The sequence below is a fragment of the Poromitra crassiceps genome, assembly GCF_964638095.1.
Source record: "Poromitra crassiceps genome assembly, chromosome: 8".
Lineage (NCBI taxonomy): Eukaryota > Metazoa > Chordata > Actinopteri > Beryciformes > Melamphaidae > Poromitra > Poromitra crassiceps.
Genome location: NC_139629.1, coordinates 17,969,886 through 17,987,630, shown reverse-complemented (window position 1 = coordinate 17,987,630; position 17,745 = coordinate 17,969,886). Strand labels below are relative to the sequence as shown.

At 43.1% G+C, this 17,745-nt stretch overlaps 1 protein-coding gene across 1 annotated transcript in view; it reads left to right on the top strand.

Annotated features, from left to right (window-relative positions):
* The window catches only part of mast4 (microtubule associated serine/threonine kinase family member 4), a gene marked incomplete at its 5' end in the record, with an annotated part of 136,998 nt that overhangs the window by 73,887 nt on the left and 45,366 nt on the right, over positions 1-17,745 (top strand). The window contains one exon of the mRNA XM_083641096.1: positions 17,248-17,336. Coding sequence (XP_083497222.1) covers positions 17,248-17,336 — 89 coding nt within the window. The remainder of the gene's footprint in view (positions 1-17,247; positions 17,337-17,745) is intronic.

Genomic DNA, 17,745 nt, shown 5'->3' with positions numbered 1-17,745 from the left:
GTTAAAAGGTTCTGCTTATTTGTATTCAGTGTTCGTGCTGGTTGGCAGCATACCAGCTTAGAGGTGCATTATCGCCACCAACTGCAGCCGCTTTGATACGTTTTTTTGGGGAATATCGAACCGGTTTCAAAATGTTCAAACCGACCCATGCCTAGGCCCTATATTGTGTGAATTTGTGAGTTTTGAAGTTTATAAGGCAGCTAAGCTGTAAGCCAATCCATTCTGATTGCACTGCTTGTGTTTTTATTAGCCTTTTCTCAAGTTGCACTATAGGCAGAAGTCTTATTTCATTTATTATTTTGATGTTTAGAAGAAAAGTTGAGCTGAATAGTTATGAGAAATAAATACAGGGTGTGTTTGTTACACAGGTGTCCTGCTTCTTTTTATTCAGTATCATTGCTGGTTGACAATACCAGCTTAGAGGTGTATTATCGCTATCAGGTGGACTGAAGTTGCACTACAGACAGTTATGGGCCACACTCGGGAGCCCTGCTTAAAAAAAAAAAAAAAAAAAAATTTTTTTTTTTTTTTTTTTTTTTTTTTTAAATTACAAAAAAAATCGGTATACCGGTTCGATCCGGTTTAGACGGCAATATCGAACCGGTTTTAAAATTTTCAAACCGACCCAGCCCTACTGGCCAGCCTCCCTTCCCTTCCGTGAGGAGTCTGGCGGCGCAGGTCTCCATTGTGGAATTGCGATGGGCGGCGCTTAGCGACAGTGCCCTTGGAAAATAGTTTCCAACAATCCAACTTGCCATTTTCAGCGTGTACTGTAGCAACGAGCTAGCGTGTAGGTTTCTGCCGTTAGCTTGCTAGCTAGTTAGCATTGTTGTTTTCACTGAGGCGGCAGGGCACTATTTACAGCGACACACAGGGAGGAGGGAGCGGAAGCCGCTCTGATTGACATGGTCGGAGCCAATGACAGAGCTTGTAATAAGTGGGGAGCGGACATCCGGCAGCGACTGAAACAGTCACTCAAATGGGGAGCAGCTGTAGAGCAGCGGAGGGCTTATCCAGTAGCCTGTTTCCATGCAGTCAGACCTCTCACGGAAGGGAGGGGAGGCTGGCCAGCGAGACTAAGTTGACCGTGATGTCACACTACATGTTGACCTTACTACTAATGCTAGGATTTATACATGATAAGAGGTTAGTTTATGTGCTAACTGCATTGCTGCAAAGATGTAGACCCCCCCCCACACACACAGTATGTACACAGTAGGCCTACTGTATGTCCGTTACTGTAGCAGTTCTGGCAGTACTGTTTACATGAAGGTGCTCACACAGTTATGCATGATTGTTCTTTGTATATGGATTATAGGATTGCTACAAAAGATTTGTATTCAATACAGAACATTCTGGGCTTTTCCTGCTAAAACCTCTTGGGGCGGCACCAAAAATGCCTCTATGGAGGAAAAACCCCCAGACATTTGCAACATTGCATTTTTGCATCTCACAAAAGTGTGATTGATATAATTGTTAATTATTGGATATGGTTTATTTCCAAGAGTTCAAACGTTACCAGTCACCATGTCTGTAGGCACATGTCATAAGTGCATCATTGGACAGAGGGCTGCAACAGTTGGCTTTTCTGTCTTTAAGATATTATATTCTAATAGTATATTACTGTTTGGAAGGGTACCAATGTTACTATGTGTAAGTTTGTCTTTGGATCATCATTTCTTATGTGGAACACGGAAACAGAGCAGTGCCATAATTAGAGTGAAAGCTGTCACACCGGCCTATAGGGAGACAGACTGAGCCAGTCAGAGGTAGGGCTAACTGTGATGTCATCAACACACACACACACATGCACACACACACATGCACACACACACACACACACACACACGCATGCACGCACGCACACACACGCACGCACGCACGCACATGAACACACTTTCTTCCTTGCGAAAGATACCTCCTGATACTCTGACTACTTTTTCTTCTTTTTTTTTTACCAGCACCACGTGATGACTAGTCGACATTGACTCGACTTTATCGGTAGAAAGGTCAACTTGAAAAAAAAACAGGAGTCGTGCAACCCACTAGTCAAGTACTTCAGCAGCTCAAGGCACATAACCACGCCAGATGATTCGGTTAGGTTGCCACCATGTTGCTTTTTATTGGGGTATGCTCTCCTTGTTGTTGTCTTCTTAGACACACCCACAAGGCAACACACCCACAAGGCACGCTAGCAGTGATCAGCTGATGCCAGGTTTAGTTGTATCTACGTGCGATGTGTGTGATCACCTCCGGGGACCGCCACATCTGCAAGAGCCATTAGCATTATGGTGTAATGCTTAGCCCATGCTATTGCTCACCATGTGAAAGTGCCGTGCTTTTCATAAGCAAGAGCTAGATAACACACGACAGCAGAGCCAAGTGTCTAGTCGGCCACAAGACCAGAGCCGTCTTTGCAGGCGTGAACTTTACTCTTTCCGTTGGAGAATAATGATTGGATGCAAGTAATCAATGCCTATAGGTCTTGAGGTGAGGTTCTCTGTGAACAGCTGATAACAGTCCTCCTCACTGGGTGGTGTTTGCGTCTCAGCAGACTTACTGGCTGAACTCTGTGAGTGTTACAGACATTTGGCTTAGAACATTGTTTTGCACCCAGCCATGGCAACTATAACAGAGAAGGCAATCTGGGAACCCAGAGTCTATTTCGGCACGTAAATAGACTCGGGGGCAGCCGTACCATTTTTTTGAGGCTTCCTTGTACTGCGCGGATCTTCCGCCCGGGACTTCCACTTCTTAAAAACATACATTGCGCCGCTTTTATTTTGAATGCTATAACGTCAAAATTTGTATATATTCACAAGCGTTCGGGGACTGAAACTCTTATATTCACCGGTACAACAACAGAGCGGCACTGCGCGGAGGCGGAAGTCCCGGGCGGAAGATTCGCGCTGTACAGGAAGCCTCAACAAAAGGTACGGCCGTCCCAGAGTCCCAGAGTTTTCATGCCGAAATAGACTCTGGGTTCCCAGTAGGGCTGGGTCGGTTTGAAAAATTTAAAACCGGTTCGATATTGCCGTCTAAACCGGATCGAACCGGTATACCGATTTTTTTGGTAATAAATTTTTTTTTTTTTTTTTTTTTTTTTTTTTTTTTTTTTAAGCAGGGCTCCCGAGTGTGGCCCATAACTGTCTGTAGTGCAACTTCAGTCCACCTGATAGCGATAATACACCTCTAAGCTGGTATTGTCAACCAGCAATGATACTGAATAAAAAGAAGCAGGACACCTGTGTAACAAACACACCCTGTATTTATTTCTCATAACTATTCAGCTCAACTTTTCTTCTAAACATCAAAATAATAAATGAAATAAGACTTCTGCCTATAGTGCAACTTGAGAAAAGGCTAATAAAAACACAAGCACTGCAATCAGAATGGATTGGCTTACAGCTGAGCTGCCTTATAAACTTCAAAACTCACAAATTCACACAATATAGGGCCTAGGCATGGGTCGGTTTGAACATTTTGAAACCGGTTCGATATTCCCCAAAAAAACGTATAAAAGCGGCTGCAGTTGGTGGCGATAATGCACCTCTAAGCTGGTATGCTGCCAACCAGCACGAACACTGAATACAAATAAGCAGAACCTTTTAACTGTAACAACACACTGTTTTTATTTCTCATAACTATTCAGCTTAACTTTTCTTCAAACATCAACATAATAAACAAAATAAGACTTTTGCCTACTAGTGCAACTTGAGAAGAGGCTAATACGAACAATAGTGCAATCAGAATGGACTGGCAATTTTTTTTTTTTTTTTTTTTTTTTAGGTTTTTTCGGTTCGCACGTGATCAAACCGGTTTGGGCTCGTATACTGAACCGAACCGGTAAAACCGGAAATCGACCCATGCCTAGTTCCCAGATTGCAGAGAATGAGTCTGGACACTGCCCTCCCCACAGGCTGCTGTCACGACCTGGCTGTACTCTCACACCTATGTGCAGGCCTGCAAAGTCAAATTCAACACTCAACTGACAGCAGAGCACCGTTGTGTGTGTGTGTGTGTGTGTGTGTGTGTGTGTGTGTGTGTGTGTGTGTGTGTGTGTGTGGGTGTGCGCACGCACGCTTTTCTGGACCAATTCATCATTTTAATTAAAATCATAGCAGTTTTGATCACATTGCACACACACAGATGGATTCAGGGAATGTAGGGCGAGCTTCAAATCTGTATGTTCTTCCCACAGTCGCTGAGTCTTTGGCTTCTTATCTGCCTCTAGAGTTGACCAGCAAGTCGAGGTGACCAGGTTCTCATCAAGTGAACGAGAGTGCCTATGCAGAGAGGATCATTTATGCATTAGCAGAAGACATCCATGCACAAGCAGAGCATTTCCATTTCAAATAGGACCTCCTTAATAATACGCTGACCCAAAGCACTTTTGGAGGGGTGCCAATGTGAGTGCACAGCAGCATCTGCTGATGATGCAGCACCTCTCTGACTCACCCCCCCCCCCCCCCCCCCCCCCCCCCCCCCCGCCACAGGACGTGAAGTGGTAGATGCCTGTTACACGATATGGATCATGTTGAGTGAAGGGAGCAGGGTGAGTGTTTGGGCTACAGAACACAGCCACAGGAAGACTTAGCCAAACAGAAAGTCAGCTGTTCCACTGTCCTATCCCAGCCACAGCAGAGGCGGTCGACGACACCTGACCTGGATCACACGTTCTGTGCGGGTTCGAGGATCCCGCTCGGATTCCTTTTTAATTTGAGGACAGAGGAGGACGTGGTGTCCTCCTCTCTGCTCTGTGTGTTTATGCAGCAGCTGGCTGCAGATGTGTCTGTGCAGAGAGAGTTTGCTGTGGAGGAGGGCTGCTGTAGGAGTGCTTGTCAGGACTGTCCTGGTGCACGCATCCCTCTCAAGCCTGGAAGCCGGCGCTTCTCCTCACCGGGTCTTCTAAAGCCCCCGTTACATCTCCCTCTCTCTGGAGGCTGCCATGACTTTGACACAGTGTCTGACTCCAGTCCATGGACAGTCATGTCCAACTTTGACATGCCACACTTCTTCAGTGGAGCCCGCCTCCGCCGTTCCAAAAGGTAAACCTTCAAAACACTGACTTGGAAGTATCGCTGGAATTTCGTTTTCTGCATCATACAATGATATATAGTTTTATTTGCATTGGTTCATATAATTTTGTCTATGTATGCACGTCAGTCTGCGTGAGACACAAACAGTTTATTTTCCCACCAAACAGGCAGTTTTACATGTAGTTGTGACATTATTTCTGGACCAGTGCAATGCATGGCAGGGGGATGTTTTGCCGTGCGGGTGCTGTAGGTCATCTGAGATCTTTTATGAGTCCAACTTGAATAAGAAGTTGGCTGTTCCCTGTTTTGTTTTGTGTTCCCTATTGTGTATTATTTGCTTTGTGAGCCAAATGCAAAGTGAATGTTTATTGTTGAGGCAGTCTCTGTCAGGTCATGTGCTCTTACCGTAAAAGGATGTTTACGTTTCCGTAGATCTCTAATATTTTAACATTTGGAAAGTGGAAGCGGTCGCTGATTGTTCGTCTGCCATTGGGTATCAACAGGAATTTTAAAACGGCAATACTTAAGAGAAAATGGTGACGAAACATTCAAACATTGTTTGAAACATTCTGATTAACATTGCAGAATTAATTAGCTTTCATTGATTCATATGATTCAAAGTGCTTAGACACTGCTAAGCCACTTGATCTCAGTTCATTGATTCATATGATTTCAAAGTGCTTAGACACTGCTAAGCCACTTGATCTCAGTTCTTTTGCATGTGATGGGGCTACATTACATATTGGTCCTGCCTGTAGAACTGATATTTATTTTTAACCCATGCCCTGACCTGCTTTCATAGTGCAGAACAGCTTAACATGAAATACTGGCTCTTTTAGGACATTTTGCACCAGTCAGTGCATAATTATTTCTTTCATATGAAAACCATTCAGATTTTGTGGAATGTGTAAACATTGACTTTTGCATGAGAAAGTTTAAGCACTGTAAATGCTCAGGGTCAGAGATCACTGTAAGACCACATCTGGTGCTACATGTTTTGAATAGGAGGGTGAATGATGTCCATGTTTTGAATAGGAGGGTGAATGATGTCCATGTTTTGAATAGGAGGGTGAATGATGTCCGTGTTTTGAATAGGAGGGTGAATGATGTCCATGTTTTGAACAGAAGGGTGAATGATGTCCATGTTTTGAATAGGATGGTGAATGATGTCCATGTTTTGAACAGAAGGGTGAATGATGTCCATGTTTTGAACAGAAGGGTGAATGATGTCCATGTTTTGAACAGGATGGTGAATGATGTCCATGTTTTGAACAGAAGGGTGAATGATGTCCATGTTTTGAACAGAAGGGTGAATGATGTCCATGTTTTGAACAGAAGGGTGAATGATGTCCATGTTTTGAACAGAAGGGTGAATGATGTCCATGTTTTGAACAGAAGGGTGAATGATGTCCATGTTTTGAACAGAAGGGTGAATGATGTCCATGTTTTGAACAGAAGGGTGAATGATGTCCATGTTTTGAACAGAAGGGTGAATGATGTCCATGTTTTGAACAGAAGGGTGAATGATGTCCATGTTTTGAACAGAAGGGTGAATGATGTCCATGTTTTGAACAGAAGGGTGAATGATGTCCATGTTTTGAATAGAAGGGTGAATGATGTCCATGTTTTGAATAGGAGGGTGAATGATGTCCATGTTTTGAACAGAAGGGTGAATGATGTCCATGTTTTGAATAGGATGGTGAATGATGTCCATGTTTTGAACAGAAGGGTGAATGATGTCCATGTTTTGAATAGGAGGGTGAATGATGTCCATGTTTTGAATAGGATGGTGAATGATGTCCATGTTTTGAACAGAAGGGTGAATGATGTCCATGTTTTGAACAGAAGGGTGAATGATGTCCATGTTTTGAATAGGAGGGTGAATGATGTCCATGTTTTGAATAGGATGGTGAATGATGCCCATGTTTTGAATAGGAGGGTGAATGATGTCCATGTTTTGAATAGGAGGGTGAATGATGTCCATGTTTTGAACAGAAGGGTGAATGATGTCCATGTTTTGAATAGGAGGGTGAATGATGTCCATGTTTTGAACAGAAGGGTGAATGATGTCCATGTTTTGAACAGAAGGGTGAATGATGTCCATGTTTTGAATAGGAGGGTGAATGATGTCCATGTTTTGAATAGGATGGTGAATGATGTCCATGTTTTGAATAGGAGGGTGAATGATGTCCATGTTTTGAATAGGAGGGTGAATGATGTCCATGTTTTGAACAGAAGGGTGAATGATGTCCATGTTTTGAATAGGAGGGTGAATGATGTCCATGTTTTGAATAGGAGGGTGAATGATGTCCATGTTTTGAATAGGAGGGTGAATGATGTCCATGTTTTGAATAGGAGGGTGAATGATGTCCATGTTTTGAACAGAAGGGTGAATGATGTCCATGTTTTGAATAGGATGGTGAATGATGTCCATGTTTTGAACAGAAGGGTGAATGATGTCCATGTTTTGAACAGAAGGGTGAATGATGTCCATGTTTTGAACAGAAGGGTGAATGATGTCCATGTTTTGAACAGAAGGGTGAATGATGTCCATGTTTTGAACAGAAGGGTGAATGATGTCCATGTTTTGAACAGAAGGGTGAATGATGTCCATGTTTTGAACAGAAGGGTGAATGATGTCCATGTTTTGAACAGAAGGGTGAATGATGTCCATGTTTTGAACAGAAGGGTGAATGATGTCCATGTTTTGAATAGAAGGGTGAATGATGTCCATGTTTTGAATAGGAGGGTGAATGATGTCCATGTTTTGAACAGAAGGGTGAATGATGTCCATGTTTTGAACAGGATGGTGAATGATGTCCATGTTTTGAACAGAAGGGTGAATGATGTCCATGTTTTGAACAGAAGGGTGAATGATGTCCATGTTTTGAACAGAAGGGTGAATGATGTCCATGTTTTGAACAGAAGGGTGAATGATGTCCATGTTTTGAACAGAAGGGTGAATGATGTCCATGTTTTGAACAGAAGGGTGAATGATGTCCATGTTTTGAACAGAAGGGTGAATGATGTCCATGGGGATCTGAAATGTGATGCAGCTTAGTTCAGATGGAAGGGATGTTTCATGTGACATTACATTTTCATTTATAGTTCAAATGTTTTGATGAAAGCTTCTCATATTTTGCACTAACCTTAGCAAGCCACTCTAAATTTCAATGTGAAGTGGATTATTGGCACAACTTTTGTCAAAATAAAAATAAAGATCCAAATGTTGGCGAGGGAAAAACTAAGGGGTCCCGACTCCCGTGACCTCTCACCTCAAGATATCTGAAAGAGAATGGATTCTATTGGGTACACATGAGTCTCTCCATTGATAAGATGGCATTTTCCGATAGGGTAGCCCACCCTTACTAAATGCATTTGAATATGAACAAATAGAAATGTTGGCATGATAAACTTTGATTACCAGTATATATTTTTGTTCTTTTCATCAAATCAGTAGCTATAATTGTGTAATTGAGTGATGGGGTTATAGTATCCTACTGGTAGAAGAAGTGCACGGTCACAATCTGGGCCTCTGGTATTGAGGAACTTTTTTTGTGGCCCTCTCACTATCATCAAAGTTGCCCATCCCTGCAGAAAGCAATAGATTCTATAGTAACTTGTATGGGTGGGAATCACCAGATGCCCACGATACGATACTAAAACGATACTTGAGTCACGATACGATAGTATTGTGATATTGTGATATGCTAGTATTGCGATATATTGAATATTGTGATATTTCGATATATTGTCACTCCTAACTCCTTTTCCTACCTTTTCCTTGACCTCACCGGAAGTAAAACATGCAGTGTTTTTTTGTTTTGTTTAGTTTTTGCCCGACACGTAGGCTATACATTATTAAGCTTCTCTGGACTCAATACGCCACTGCAGGCGCGGACTGCACCATCGGGCGCTTCGGGCAGATGCCCGGTGGCCTGGCATGGCATGGCCTGCAAAAAAAAAATCATAATAATAATATTGATACTTGGCGTCCAAATATCGATACAATATCGTCAGGGAAAATATCGCGATACTATGGTGTATCGATTTCCCCCCCCCCCACCCCTAGTAACTTGTAAGAAACATTAGAAACCACAAGTTGTGAGGAATCTGTTGCAACTGCTCACCAGAATGCTACCAGAAGTTTGTCACAAAGTTGAACATGCCAGGTTTGTGAAAATATAAGCTTATGCACTGTGGTCAAGTGGTCAAGCTTATATGTTTGACCACTAGTATTGTAAGGATGTGTGTAATACTGTACAGAATTAGTATAGGAAAAGAAAGGAGTTATTTTCACAAACAAACAATGTTCACAGTACTATTCATAGTGCTGTGTGTTGTATCTCTGGGTTTGTATTTGGGTTCTTCAGTGAGTAGTAGCACTGGCTGTGATATTGAGCTTGCATCAGCTCACCTGACAGCTCTGACAAGGGAGCCAAACTCTCAAGTGAAAAGATGAATGGTGGCGTCTTGTTGGCATGGGTCAAGATCACACACGTTGGATTTGTCTGGCTTCAAAGTGTTGTAAAGCAAAGGAAGTCATCTATTTCTGCTGCTTCCCTCTTCCAAAAATAAGTAGGTTAGCTGCAGGCTAAGAAGTGGTTTCTGACAAATTCACATTTCTTTGATGTGTTCTTTCTATAATAATAATAGTTAGTGTGTGGTACAAAATTAACATGCTATTAGCAGCACCGTTGAATATATTTCAACCATGCAATCTTGACAGATCAAAGTATTGCTTTGAATCAGATCTTGATCTAGTATTTTTTAGTCATTGATAAAGAGATCTATAACTGCTTGTGTAGATTTCACATGGAGTACAACAGTGGTTTAGTGAAATTGAGGGTTTTGCAAATCACAGCGACTGGCAAAACCTCACATGGATCCCTTCGAGGAATCGGACACATCTGCAGTACAGCATACATACAACACTGGCCTACTTTCTCCCCATCCTCTTCAGGCTTCCACTTCTTTATCCTCTCTTTAAGACAATCACGTTTTGCCCCTCTCACTCAGCCACCCCTCTGCCAAAGCTTAGCTTAAATAGCATCAAATGTGACTATTGCCCTGCTTGCCAAAGTCACTACCTGCAGCAATTGTTGTTGTTTTTGCAGGGTAATCCCACAGTAGTGTCGGCATCCCTGTCAAAAGTGGCTGTTTGAGTGGCACTCTGCTAACCGCCGTCTGATAGCGGCACTCTGCTAACCGCCGTCTGGTAGCGGCACTCTGCTAACCGCCGTCTGGTAGCGGCACTCTGCTAACCGCCGTCTGGTAGCGGCACTCTGCTAACCGCCGTCTGGTAGCGGTTGTGTTGGAATTGGTGCGAAAGAGTGAAGCAACTAGAGAGATGATGATTGGGCAGCATTGTGGCATTCTCCTGGCCTAATCCACAGTGAGAGGGTATAAATAGATCTGGTTAAATCTGATCCTCTTTGACTGAGCACCTGGCTCTACAGTAGTACTAGATATTACTCACTCCCTGGCTGCTCATCGTGATGATGTTCCATCATGGCGTCATTGTGTCCAGACTGATTGCACTAGTAAGCACTTGAGTAAACAAAGATAAATGCTCTTCAAAACGGGAGTTACCGTTCCGACTTAGTTGGATGACTTTCGGTGAGAGGACAGCTCTGTTGCACGAGTGTCTTTTACACGCTTCACTGGTGAGATGCCAACCGTCGTCTGAGCAGGTGTTTCCTATGGTGGAACAAGTGAGGTCGAGTGTTGGAGGTCTTGGTAAAGGATACGCGGTTTGCCTTAGCCCACTTAGAATCTGCCTGTAAATGGATCAGTCTCACACGTTGGTACTGTACTTCTCTCAGGTCATACCTTGTACAATCATGTGAACCTTGTATACAGGAGTTTTCTGTCTGCTCCTCACAAGGCCCAAACTGATCAGCTCAATGTACAGTAGGCTATTCACTTTGCCACAGCCATATGTTTCTCTATTAACCCATTGATACCTGATGCAGCATTTGCGTGTATATCCCTCATTTGTGTGCGTATCCCTTTAAGACCGCGTTAACGCGGTTCGCGGTCTTAAAGGGATACACACACAAATGCTGCATCAGGTATCAATGGGTTAAAACAAGCTTGTTATTGTTGTCAGACCTCAGAAACATGTGGGCTGAGAAGAACTCTACTTCACTTGTATAGCAGTATGATGTAAACAGCTACTGTATCTCAACCTGAGATAGTTAGCTCAGCATAACAAAGCTCCATATCATCCTTAAAGCAGTGCTCCAGTATCTGTGCAATAGCTGATTATTGATTCAGTCAAATTCTAAATCCTCAGAGACGGAAGAAAGGCAAATAGTCTTTGTGTCGTACATTATCCAATAATCTTTTGCTTGTATTAGGTCAAATTATCTCTCATTTTTGGGGGCATCACATTACATTAAATGTGTGGTTTAGCAATAGGCTTGTTCACTTTTTATATTTAATTTTATACTTACTTAGTAGCTTTCCTTGTATATACAAATAATTTGCTGCCAAATATAATAGTTGGATACAACTTTCTTGGAAGTGTCAGCGTCATCCGTTCTCGTCCTCTCTCTAGTAGTCTCAACGCCAGACCCATGAGAGTTCTTACGCTGATACACTACGTTACTGCATGCTGCAGATCTCTCTCAGGGTCTGGGACACTTACCCTTAGCCGGCTGCTTGTGGGAGGGAACCGTTCACTTGGCCAGTGATTGGCCAGTGGTGGATCCAGTCTTCCCCAATCAGTAACGACTTTGCGATCAGACGACACGGGGCGGGAGGCGCAGCCCATTTCAAACCGCTCTCTTATCGGTGCTACGACCTGTCACTCAACCCCCCTAGACCCGCCTTCAAAAACCAGCAGTGGCTGTGAAGTGGCACGGACTCATTTATGTAGTATGCAGCGCGCAGCGATTCAACGTAATATTTGAGTCTGGGGAGAGACTATCTCTATAGTAATCTTGGGAGCACTGAGCTGTAGCAACCGTGATTGATTAGTTCATATTATTTCCTCTTTGCTCATTTTCCCCTCATCTATTCAGTATCAGGTTAGACTTTAGGCTGAAGGTCACTTAGCAGCTACAAGGCTGTTTCTTATCTGCTCACACTCTGCTCAGACTTAAACCAATACACGGAGTTTATGGGAGATTGCCACATTGGCTGCCAACACCAACATAGACACAAAAAGCAACCATCATAGCTCCCTGGTAGACTCCATGCTAACACATAGAGCATAATGCTATCAGTGTTCATTCATCAGCAGCAGCAACAATCACAGGCGATTAACCTTGTCTTAAAAGCCTCTAAAGGGGTAGTTAGTTCAGTATAACGAAATTAACCAACTCCATATCATACCTAAACCAGTGCTCCAGTATCTATCTGTGCTAGGGATGCAAATTTGTATCAATTTCCTTAATTGATTAATTGGTCAGGTTAACGATCAATTAATCGATTAATCATTATATTAAAAACTGCTTTTGACATACAAAATAAAAAATACAAAATGCAACAAATTGATCAACCAACTAAACGTCCTGCATTAGCTGTCATTGTGCTTGTGGACGTGAGATATTTCAGCATTGTATTACAATGTTTACAATGATTACTGTTGTCTTTTTGGGTGCCATTCTCCCACCCTGGACTTTCTGTCTGCTCTTGGCTTTCTTCTTCCTCTGTATGATCAGTGAAAGTTAAATAAATAAATTATAAAATAGCACATAGCCTACATTGTCGATGAATTGGTTAACATATAGTTTGATCGATCAAATTCTTAACGATCGATTAATCGATTGTGGATTAATCATTAACATCCCTAATCTGTGCAATACAGTATCTGATTATTGATTCAGTAAAATGCTAAATCCCCAGAGATGGAAGAGTGTGCGCAAAGCGGCTTCCAAATACAGCACCAATTTCAATAAGTTCTGCTCTCATTACTTAGTTATACATAATAATAATAATAATATGGTCCATGTTGATAAATACCGAAATTTTCCTTTAACTCATTGAGTGCCAGCCACTTTTGGAGAACGGATGCTCCCAGTGCCAGAGTTTTCAGAGCGTTTTCAGTGATTTCTCGAGGCCCACAGAATATTGTGTGATATTACTATGTAAACACCGAACACGCACAAGAACGAGCTGGCTCTATTGTATCATCAGCAAAAAAAAGTTTATTGATACCATTTTCCGTTCTTTAGTTATGAGCCGGAGAAGATAGGTTGTTTTCAGCGTTTTCAGGCTTTTCAAATTATTAGCTGAGATAATCCGCCTTTTGTGAAATGCAGCATTTCAAGCACATTCACTGAGTCTGAAGATAATATTTTCTGATGTAGTGACGTAGTTGTTGTATGATGCCCTGCGTGCACCACCCCCCTTCCCCCCTCCCCCCGTAAACTCCTCCCCACACTGCACACAGCCTCACGCAACCATTATATTTTCGGAGTGCTGCATTTGTGTGCTGCTGTCGGCTCTCAGCGCCACAGCAGGGAAGAGCCAACCCGGATTGCTGAATGGTTTGGCGTCAGGGGCTGCTTTCCTGGCTGCTAATCGGGTGGAGAAACTATACAGACAGACAGACAGACAGGGACAGAGGGGCTCAGTTGTGAGCGCGGATTGACTCCTGTTCGGAGCCAATGTCAGCTCCCGCGACAGAGCAAATGGCTCTGGGAGCATGCATCGGTTTGTCTTTGATCCACGGCTTTTAGGCTGTTTCTCGGACCTGTCTCTAATCTGGACTGCACCGAGCAAGCACTGTCGCCACCTAATGAGTCCGTAAAATAGGTTATACACCTCCAATAGCTACTATAGTTGTACAGGAGCTGCGGAAGGCTTTGATCGACGTCCCACCGTCAAAAAACGCATTGGACGTCGAAGGACGTCCGTGGCATTCTACGTCACTATTTAATTGGACGTCGAAGGACGTCCATGGCATTCAATGAGTTAATAAGTAATAAAAGTAAATGGGAAAGATTATATTCTAAAATGTAAGGAAATTATCTCTAATCACTCATAATTTCTTATCTGAAGGGCATAATGTAACACACCTACTATTACTTAAAGCTGGAGTAGAGACAGTTTTAAACAACATCAATGGAATGTTAACCATAGCAACATAGCAGAGAGTAGAACCTGAATGACCCTTGTTTGTGTGCTGCCATTGGCTAGTTACGTTCTAGCGAAACCTGATTGTTTTTTGTCACACCTACAACCAAAATGGTCATGAAATAATATTGCATACTGCAGCTTTAGCATAGCATATGCTAAAGAGGTAGCCTGGAGCACTCAGATTCAGTAGGAGCAAGATGCTAATGGCTTGGGTAGAGAAGCATGGAGTGTGAAGGCCTTCTGCAAGACTAGCACTTCACTATTGCAGATTTGACATGAGAGCACTAAGGGCCTTGCACCAGTGTTGAGAGAGATGAAACCTGTGTGTGTGTGTGTGTGTGTGTGTGTGTGTGTGTGTGTTGTGTGTGTGTGTGTGTGTGTGATCAATGCCACCATTCATAGACACAGGCAACCTGCGCCTGTGACTGACTCCCCCTCTCTCTCACTGTGCCTGGCTCAGCAGAGTGGAGGTGTTGTATCTCTGTCACAGGCGTGAAGCTGTCCTCTAGCCATGCGTCACACTGCGCTTTCGCTCCTCATCATCGTTTTGGCTCTGAGCTTCAGTGTTGACACACTGATGGAGACCAGAGAATCAAACCGTCCACCATCTTAACATTCAATGGGAAACGATTAGCTTCTCTGAGCCGGTTATGCACCAAGTAAATTATGCACCAAGTAAATCCATGTTCGTGAGCAATTATGTATTTCCATTCACAGCTTCAAACTTCAATTAGACTTCAGTGTATGTGTGGACTATTAAATGTAAAATGTGATCAATGCAATGTGGAATATTGAAGCTGTTCTTGAATTGGGAATATTTGCAGAGTTCATTTTCCTACATACATTTGAGTCAGTCGTAGTGTTTGAATCGCATCACGAGCATCGACCATTTAGTACCAGAGGCTGGATCACAGTCTTATCTCGTTAACAGTCTCGTTAACATAGTCAACAGACATGAAAGTCAGTCATGAAGGTTCTTCAACAGTCAATTCAGATATTGCATCTTCTTAACGGAGCCTGATATGCGAGAGGAGCAGTTAGTTTGTCATTAGAGGTGCAAGCTGTACACAAATGTAGCTTGGGAGGTACAATATATAATATTTAGAGGATACAGCATTTTGACAGAAATAAGTAGCACTGAATGTGTAAAAGACACAGGGTTGCATATGTGTCAAATATGATATTGATGCAGTGAAAATCCTGTCTTGGGCGCTTACTGACTGACTGACTGACTGACTGACTGACTCCCGATTGTTGAAACAAGAATGCGCGAGGGTTGTGCAGCGGCGGCAGGAGAAACAGCATAGATAGGCGGGACCAGAGCCATGTAGATAGAAGAGTCCCAACATCTCCATTCACTCCAATGGACCAGTTTTTTACTCTCAAGAGTTCCAGGAAGTAAGGTCCTGGATTAAGCAGCACTGTCGAGTTGCAGCAGAATAGTTTGTGTTGTACTCTGAAAGGGTTTTTCCCCCCTTGAATCAAATTGTACATTATCAGCTTTATTTTAGCATGCAAAAGTAGCGCGAGACCCATTCCTGGCTGTTCATTGGCTAATGAGTCTCGCATTTTGGTCCTCCGCTGACGCCACTCTCTCTCTAGAGGACACTAGGCGGGACATAGCATTGGGAGGAATTTGATTTGACCGTTGAAAAGTGGGCGTGTCTGGGACGAGGGACTGATACAGCAAGTGCACTGCAGTGCCTACCGAGCGGACAGGGACGCACAGCAGTCCGCTAAAGAATGGACAAATGCGAAACTTACCGGTCACGTTTCAATAACGGTCTATGTTACAAACATAATATAATGTAAATACAGGCGCCGTGGTCTGTGTGCTCACTGCGCCTAGCTCCAGAGCAGGGAACCGGCACGCGTTTTGCCCCAGGCAGAGAGGCGCTTCCTGGCCGAAGGAGAGGGCCAGCCCGCCAGCCAGGAACGTGCCACGAGCCGCGGTAAATACTAAATAGCAATATTCCTGGAATCCGAGTTTCCAATTACATATCCTTTGCATCTACATTCAACTCATTTTATGATATTATTTTTCCGGCCCCGGAACGTCTCGGGGGCTTACTGACTGACTGAGAGTTGAGCAGCAGCAACAGTAGTCCGGGTCCGGCTTAACTAGGCTTGCCTAGTCTTGTTTTCATTAACATTCAAATATGTGGTGTCTTCAAATCAAATGAAATTTAATTTAGGGGGATATTTATTATCCTTTGCATTTTGCTCTTGGGTTGATTATATTTAAAATGCAAATGTATTGTATGGTGCTGTGATATGGAACCTTCATGATCATGGCATGAAACTCAAACTCCTCTTTACCAACTATACCACATTTATTTATTTATTTATTTTAGAATGTCCCTATTCCATAGGCTATTCCAGTAAATATCAGTCTCTTTATTGTTTAATAATCCACAGAAGAGCTAATGTTCTGCCAAACTGAGGTGATAATGAGGCTGATTATGGATATTATTAAGTTACTAGTGACACGATACAGGAATGCTGGGACGTTTATGATGGTGATAGCAGATTTATTCCACTGGTGCTCTGCTAGCTCCCATGACCAGTAGTCCTCTGTATTAACGCAGTGTGTGTACAGTACATTTCATTACTTTGAACTACTGTACGGACATTTCCAAGAGAAGTACTTTATGATTTGAGAAGAAGAAGAAAAATCAAGGCCATGAAAGTTTTTGAAAATAGACATAAATAGATATGGGTCATTGAAAGTGTTTGAATTGATAAATTTTGTGCAAGAATAGAAAAGTAACTTCTTTTTTATATTGATCTTTTACTTAATGTTAGTAAATAGGCTGCGTTCCTCTCTCCCGCCGTCTGTGCGTCCTTGTTTCATGCGCCACCTGCCTGGAGAAAGAGCCACGGTCACCTGCATGCATGAGTGATTGAAGTCAAATGATGCAGGTTAAACAGAGGCAAGCAAGCAGTAACACAGCAATTAACCTTGATGCGTCTCTCAAACTATCTGCCCTGTTGGCTCCTGGAATTTGAGGGATTTGGGCCTGGAGAGTCCTTGGAAGGTCCTTGAATGTGATGTGTAAGAAGAAGGGGTGGAACCCTGTTAGTGTCCTGTCTAATGTTGGCCTCTGTGCTTTTACAGCTGCAGAACGAGCAACAGAAAAAGCTTGATAGGCAGCGGGCAGTCTGCAGCGTTACCACGACCCCACTCCCCCCTGTCATCACTTACAGGTAAGTGTGTGTGTGTGTGTGTGTGTGTGTGTGTGTGTGTGTGTGTGTGTGTGTGTGTGTATGGAGTACTATCGACGTCACTATTCACTGACACATGCGCAGCAACGTGTGTGTGCCTGCATGACTTAACATAGTCGTTCTTGTCACGCGTGCACACGTACGCGCACTATGATGTGCGCAAACTACATCACGCGTAACGACAAGCTGCGTAGCACAGCTACTTACAGCGTGTACACGTGTGACCAGTGTTGGAGAAATTTCGTTACGCGTTCACACACACACACCCGTTGGTAGGTTTGAGTGTTACGCAACCGGAAGTGTATCTGCATCGTGCACAACACTGCGCATACATGAACGCCTCGCGTAGTTCTCTTCTGTTTTATTCTATTTCTTTCTATGTTACATTTTC